The sequence below is a fragment of the Hipposideros armiger genome, unplaced genomic scaffold (assembly GCF_001890085.2).
Source record: "Hipposideros armiger isolate ML-2016 unplaced genomic scaffold, ASM189008v1 scaffold_27, whole genome shotgun sequence".
In the NCBI taxonomy this organism is placed as follows: domain Eukaryota; kingdom Metazoa; phylum Chordata; class Mammalia; order Chiroptera; family Hipposideridae; genus Hipposideros; species Hipposideros armiger.
Window position 1 is genome coordinate 4394424 of NW_017731377.1, and position 8041 is coordinate 4402464.

The following is an 8041-nucleotide window of genomic DNA, read 5'->3' on the forward strand; positions in this document are numbered from 1 at the left end:
AAACAAACTTAGGGAATTTTGAAAGTCCACGAACAAGCTGACATATGTAAAGTACTTAAAAGAGCAACAAATAAATAATAGACATTCAATAAATGTTAGCTATAGTCCTTCCTGTTTCTGCTCTAATTACATTTCTATCAGATAAGTCTAAGATTTACTGATAGGATAAAGATGAGAAAATAATTATTTTCTCAATTAAACAGTAAATATAAATTCATAAATCCTTCCTGTCAAAATGGCAGAAGATTAGGCATGGAAATCTACCACTAAATTTGTCATATAATTTAATTAATATCTAATTGAATAAAAAATGGAGGTAGCAAAATCTTTATGATATACACTTCCCTATTACATGTTAAAAGTACTAGATTATTCAAAAGTAACTCAAAACGAAGTAATAATTATGCCTCATCTTTAGTTTTAAGACAGCAATGTTTCCTTCACTTTCAGCCCAGCAATGATTGCCAGTGGATTAATAACACTCATTGAAGATGATTCTTTAAATGGCGCTATTATGAAGATCACAACTTCTAAGGGAATTCATTTTCAAGATTACGATGCAACTCCGTTTCATGTAGAAGCTTCGTGAACACCTTGTCTATCAGCCATAACAGAAAATAAGCACAAATGACATAGTCAGACCATATCTTCATTTGAATACAGCTCTTTAAATGAAATGTTATTGTTTGAAGCTCTCTTTCATGTATTTGATGTTAATTTTTTCCTAAATGATTAGTTAAATATATAGGTAAAAAAAATTAAGAACTGTCAAAAATACAATGTGACCAAAGCTAGACTGTGATCCTTATAGTCTAAGTAATGATTAAAATGAAGGATGTTCAGAGAACATTCTGCTTTTCAGAAAATGTATTTAAACTTCTGGTTCATAAATATTAATATTTTTCAGAACATCATTTTAAAGGAGATACTTGAATTGTTATTTTAATCAAACCAGATGTAAAAAAAACTCATGTCGTTTCGATATTAACATTTTAAAAGAGGGAAGCTACCTATGGTGTTTAGTAGCAATAACCTTTCACTTGTATACCATCTTTCAGCTGAACATTTCAGCTCTTTAAAGATGTGGCATATTTTGGGACCAGTAGTTATGATGTAAATTATAGTGTGAATNACAGTGGAATACAATCTGTATCTGTTGATACATGCTGCAACATGGATGAATCTCAAAATAATTATGCTGAGTGAAAAAAGTGAGACAAAAAGAACTTGCACTGTATGATTACATTTATATAAACTTCCAGATAAGGTCGACTAATCTATTGTGACACAAAGCAGCAGATCAGTGGTAGCCTTGGGGGAGGGGAAAGGCAAAAGGAAAGGATGACAATAGATATGTTCGTTATCCTGATTGTGGTTGTGGTTTCGTGGGTGTACACATATGTCAAGACTTATCAAACCATGTACTTTACATATATGCAGTTAATTGTATGTCAATTATACCTCAAAGCTGTTGAAAAATAGAGAGGACTCTTGATTTCTGTATGTATGAAATTAATTTAGGCAGCCTTTGATCTAGTATCAGAAAGTAAAAGCAATGCAAGAGTAAACATTTTGCAGCCCAGCAGTGAAAATATCATTAGATTGTGACACCAACGTTCATAAAATCAAATGCCACTTTGAAAATGCAAACAAATTCCTTCATGATCTGGCTGCATTTCCAATTCTACCTTTAAAGGGAAGTAGGTCTTGTGCTTGCTTCGTAAACAGAACCAACATAACAGCATTTGATTTATTTCACTTCTGTGACACTTTGAACTAGCTTGGGTTCAGAAGTTCAGTAGCTCCACATATGTAACAAAAATTCATTTCAAATTCACCTTGGACAACATTTATGAACAGCCTCCTTGTGCTTTTCTGTGGCTGTGTCAGCTAGCTTATCTCTAATAAAGGTTCACTCTGTACTTTTTGCAGTCCGTGAGCACCATCCCACAACTGCTTTCGTCTCAGAAACACTTAAGGAGAGGGCAAAACAGCGACTAACTTAAAAGAACAAGACACAGCCATGTTTGGTGCACCTATTTATTCCCTTACCTCAAACTCCTAATACAACTGTGTATGTACCCTGTGCAGACCTCATGACATCTTGTTGACTGACACCACCAAACTTAATTAACTTACACGTCTGACTTACCCTAAAAACAAAACAAAAAGAGAATCATATGTTACAGTACTTTAAGATCATTGGGTGGATGCACAATGTGTGAGCTATCATTCTCAGGGATTTAAACTGCTCTTGAGCAAGCATTCTTTATAAATTGAGACCTGGCAGGCACCCAGTGAGTGGTTAAGATCTGTATTTATTGCTGAACTTTGGCACAACACCCTCAACTGACTGGTGGCGTTCTGGGACTGGTTAGCTGGGTGGGGATGAGTATGCCTCAGCAGAATAATTGAGTATTATTAGCTTGACTTTTGATATTAATAACATTAGAATCATCCGTGAGCACTGTTTCTTGACTCAGAGAAATTGCACATTTAAAAAATGTGAAAATGAGCTAATTCAAGAAACTAGTTAAAAGTTGAAATATACAAATGGCTCTCATTAAACGGCTTACCATTGAGTAGATGGAGAATTGACAATTATGAGAAATAAGCTTGATAGTAATAGTTACTACAATACAATAGGGTGTTTTTTGTTGTTTTTGTTTCTTTGGGTGAGGGGGTAGGCTAGGAGGTAGGGGAGAAAAGATGCTACACATATAACAATACTACTTTTTCTCCAGACCGTGAATTTAATCACATGTTTGAACCGTTACTATTGTGTATATGTGGAAAATTAAACAAATTCTATACAATTGCTTGAATTCTGTGGTTAAGTGCATAATTATGAAAGGAAATAAAATAGGACCACAGATTTTTATTTCTGGTTTTCTTTTCTGAGGTCATAGAGTAAGAAGATCTGGGAATTCACTATAGATCAAAACCAAAAGAAGTTAACTTTTAATTTTCTTAAACATTTACAGGCATCATTCAGTGTGATTGGTGACAGGGAAATGCACACTAATATATAATGACGACAAATGATCATCTCCAAATGCCACTTCAGTAATTTAAACTCCTTCAGCCATTTGGAAGCCTTTAAAAATGTAGATTATATATACCTTTTAAAATCATGAGTCAAAAACAAAATTCGGTTGTAACTTACTGGACCTCAAGATGATTCTCTTTGTGTTTTAGATAACACTGACTTCTCTTGCCAGAAAGTCAGGGAGACAAAAAAAACTTAACATATGACACCCTTGACTGCATCCCTCGGCTGCAACTTACCTACCATAAATTCTGGACAGTACGGCAGAGATCTTAGAAGGAATAAACTATGCTAAGACTAGTGATTTTTACAAAGTCGTCTGGTGATTATTTAGTGTATTTTCTAGATTAGTTTTAAAATTGAATAGGCACAAATTATTCCTTTGAATAGCAATCACTGGGTTTTATCTGCTTATGTTTTAATAAAATTGTTTACATTTTTTTTTTGTTTTAGGGCTCATGCCTGTTGCACAGCAGCCTGTGTATTGTGCTTCAAAGCATGGCATAATTGGATTCACACGCTCAGCAGCGGTGAGGATATAACAACCGTAATACCTCTTTTTCTCTTTCTGTATCTATATAAAACATGAGTCTTGTAAAGTCAAGGGAAATAAATTCAGAATTCAATGCATCTGGGCAAAAGATAGAAAAATAATATTATGCTTCAATCTTTATTACAAAAAATAATTTCATATCACACAAAGGACAAAATTGAGAATAGATCATTTTAAAATGAAGTAGCTATGTGGTTGAAAAAATATCCTAAGGCTAAATAATGAGAAGATAGTCTTTATTTTAAAAATTGACTCCAAATCTAAAACTTATTAACTTCAGGCTTCCTTAAATAGAATAAATATGCAGTGTGCTCCAGAAATTACCTGGAGATGCTCTACAAGTGGGTGAGAGCATGGAGGTGGGCTGGAGGGGTGGGGTGGGAATTTACTTGGTTGAGTAGTCAAGGACAATGTCTCTGTGGAAGCCAAAGGTGAAGGGCGTATAGAATTGAGAAAAATATTTTAGATCTAATTGACCACATGCATTGATAGTGTGAAATGGGCGTGCTTGCCTTTTCATAATAACTGGAAACAAAGGTAGCTTGACTGGAGCTTGACAAGCAGGAAAGCAGGACGAGGAATAACTAGAGATGTAAGCAGGACCCAGATCAAGAGGGGTTTAATGGGCCATGCTAAGGAGCGTAGATTTGACTCAAAGTACAAACATGAGTTTTTTAATGCACAGGAATGACAAGATCAGATTTCCATTTTAAGAATACCATTCTGGTTATTCACAGAATGTGTTGGAGAGGACAAGGGTAGAAGAGCAAAGGATAAACGGGAGACCTCTGCAGTGGTGAGTCTAGGTGAGACAGAGAGACCAGACAGATGAAGAGAAAAATATTAACAATCAAATAAATACTAAGGATAAAGAAGACAGATGTGTGACCAGTAAATGTTCAATCAAAAAGAAAGATAAGGAGCTCCCACAATCTTAATTTAAATTGACTGGAAATTTTTAATTTGCAAAGACTTAATCTTTAAATCAACTTTCAATGCGCCCATAAAGCTATTAAAAAGCAAAACAAATCTCNTATAATAACTCTTTTCAGTACTTTTTGTTGTCAAGAGAAATGGCGGTAGCTGGGGAATGATGTGAGGCTAAGAGATACCATTTTTAGATGAGTGATATTGAGACATGTTCCTATCTCAAAGAGAGGCATTCTCATTTGATTCGGCACTTGAAAACAGTGACCACTCTAGGCCTCTTAAAATACTTTTATTTTTAATTTCTATGACACAACACTTAGCTTATCTTCCTACCTCTGCCAGTGCCTCCTTTTCAGTCTCTTCTGCTTAGCAATCCTCCTTTACCAGAGAAGGCTGCTCTGTATAGTGGTGCAGGTTATAAATCAGGAACATTAGGGGGCACCTTTTATACAAACTACCACATGAATGGTGTCCGCAGAGTCATCCCGTGCACACTTGGCACAATTCTCTGCACTCACCCTTAGTACCAGCCTCAGAGTGCACTTCTATTTGGAAGCACAGAGAAACAACATTATATGTTGGTGTTGTGGGTTTAAAGTAAGTAATTGAAGTATGGTTAACCAATACGAAAGCTAAACCACAGTAGCAATAATAATATACTTGGGAAGGAAAAATGGGTCTTGAGATCCAATAGAAAATGTTGGATTTCTGAAAAACTTTCACCCCAGCTAAAATCACTGTTTAAAAAAAGCTTTAATAAAAAAGAGCTTTTCTCCCTCCATGTAGCCTCCCTTTTCAACGCAGCAAACTGAGGTAGAAATAGTAAGTCTTCGCATTTAGAGTCAATTGGCAAGTTGGGGACTAAGCACTGCAGATCACTAACCCACCCTGCCCGTTGATCACAATAAGAAGCAACAGTTAAAATCTACATGCACTGGAGAGAGAAAGAAAAGCTCTCTACTTAACTAAATTNCACAGAATTGTGAGATACATAGCTTTAATCCACTAATGTATGGTTTCTTTGTTATGCATCAAATACTGATGCAGGAAGGCTCTGAAAACAAAGATACTATAGAAAAATAAGTGAAAATCCTAAAACAGAAAGAAAAAATTTTAAATACAGTATGTTCAACAGCATAACAACTACCAAGTAGTTTCTGGTTTTAATGGGAAGAAAGAAGGAGAGAGACAGAGAGAGGGAGGGAGGGAGAGGGGGAGAGAGAGAGAGAGAGAGAGAAAAGAAAGGAAGGAAGGGAGGAAGAAAGGGAGGGAGGAACGGAGGGAGGGAGGGAGGGAGGAAGAGAGAGACGAAGAAAAAGAAAACAAAAAAAGCTTGATCAAATGCAAAAACAAAACAAAACAAAAACATCTCATCGATAGCATAGGAAAGCTACCCTAGGCAATCAGAATTTGAGGGACCAAGATGCTGGAGAGAAGAGAAACTCACTAAAATGGGTGTGATGTTTTTGCTACTTTTCCATTGAGGCACTGGCCAAGTTTTAAATTCACAGAGATACTGAGAAACTGAGCAGAGCATGGCTGCTAAATTGCAGAGAAATAAAATAGAATTAAAGTGTTACATGGCTGTGGGAAAAATTTGGAGTTTAGGACTACCCAAACTCCAGAATTTGAGAAGAAAAGATTATATAGAGAAAGGAAGTACAGAAAAGAAAGCCCAAAGATCTAAGCCAGCTTCACCACAGGCCATTTAACAACCCATAAGCAGCTTGGTTTGAGAACTAGGCAAACTAAGTATAAAGTGGCTGCTAAGAAATTGAAAAGCTAAGCATTGCTCATTGAAACAAAAAGAAAAAGGATGGAAAATACAAAAAAAAAAATAGCATGAGAGAAATATGGACCTTAAAACAATCTAACATAGGCATGATTAGAGTTCTAGAAAAGAAGAAAGAGAAATCAAGGTAGAAACAAAATTTGAAAGTAATTTTTAAGAATTTTCCAAAAGTAATTCAAGCTTCTGATTTAAGAAACCATACAAATGACAAGAAGAAAAGCACACCTTGCCAAATGGTAATAAAAATCACTGAAAACTATGATCAGAAAAAATCTAAAACCCAGACAGAGGGAAAGAAAGATGAAATATCCTCAAAGTAGCAAAAATAAAATTCACAACTGTCTTCTTAACAGAAACTACATAAGTCAGAATAAAATGAAATAACATTTCAAAGTTCCAAAACAAAAAAAAACTCAGATTTGTATATCTGCAGTAAAAAGGAAGAAAGAAAGAAANTATTTTCTCCTTAAGGCACATCACAGCCTTACACTTAGGAACACAAGACAGCACTTCAGCACTATGCTTGGGGGTCATTTTAAATAGCAAAATCACCACCAAAAAGCACAAAACTAAGAAAAACATGGACTCAATACTCCATGAAAAGGACACTTGTTTATAGTTAGAAAAGCTGAAACAAGGAAACAGAGAGTTGTTTTGTTTGATCTCAAAGTTGGAACATCCGTGTTGAGCAACTCAAATTTCTCACTGTTCTGTGCTTGTCCACAAATGACACCAAAAGCTCCGTAAGAATTGGATTTTGAGGGCTTACAAATAAATGTTAGCAAGTAAGAATATGGAATCCTCAATCAACTACGTTTTGCTTTACAGATAGTTCAAATAAGATCAATAGGCTGAAAATCAAGCCAAAGAATATTAGTCTGAAAATGTTCAAAGAGCCTTTCAGATAGTTGAATGTCTTTAGAATCAATCAAACCCCTAAAACTTTCCACTAACAGCATTTTTTAGCATCTCTGTTACACAAGTAAGAAAACTTGGGATATTCATTTTAAGCCTCAGCTTCTTTCGGTTCCAACAGAGTTCAATAGATAAGAGCAACTTAGATAATTAAGTAATTTCAGGAGCTGCCCAGTGATACTGATTTTAAAAAAATTAATTAGATGAGAGGCTTTCAGGAATGAATTCAGCACCTTACATGTGTATTCTTTTGCTTTCTGCTACCAGCCAACCTTAATTAACACTGCCATTGTTATAAAGCTAGAAGGATATCTGACTAGTATTTTTCACATCAGGGTCTTTTAAACAGCTTTAATTATCAGTGTGTCCTATGCTGTGCATTTATAGAACTATTAAAACTTGCAACCCTCTACTTCCAATTGGCAGATGGCTGCTAATCTTATGAAAAATGGTGTGAGAATGAATGCCATTTGCCCAGGCTTTGTTAATACGCCCATCCTTGAATCCATTGAAAAAGAAGAAAACATGGGACAATATATAGAATATAAGGACCACATAAAGGATATGATGAAATACTATGGGATTTTGGAGTAAGTAAAACTATACCTATCTTTTTTTTTTTTTCTTAAGGGGATGTAAAGTACTATCTACACATAAGCAATAAAAAGGGGAAAAAAGAAGGTTTTAAATTTGAGAAATGAATACAAGTTTCAAAGTTTTGATTTGGCAAACTCTCTGAAAGAAAATATTCTTTCTGGGTTTCTGAATAGAATGTGTTTGTACATCATGAATTTTTCTTTTC

At 35.0% G+C, this 8041-nt stretch overlaps 1 protein-coding gene across 1 annotated transcript in view; it reads left to right on the forward strand.

The window, feature by feature from the left end:
- Positions 1–7858, forward strand: part of HPGD (15-hydroxyprostaglandin dehydrogenase) — a 16832-nt gene extending 8974 nt beyond the window's left edge. Inside the window, exons 3-4 of the mRNA XM_019636207.1 lie at positions 3503–3579; positions 7666–7858. Coding sequence (XP_019491752.1) covers positions 3503–3579; positions 7666–7833 — 245 coding nt within the window. The 3' untranslated portion in view covers positions 7834–7858. The remainder of the gene's footprint in view (positions 1–3502; positions 3580–7665) is intronic.
- Positions 7859–8041: the final 183 nt, after the last annotated feature.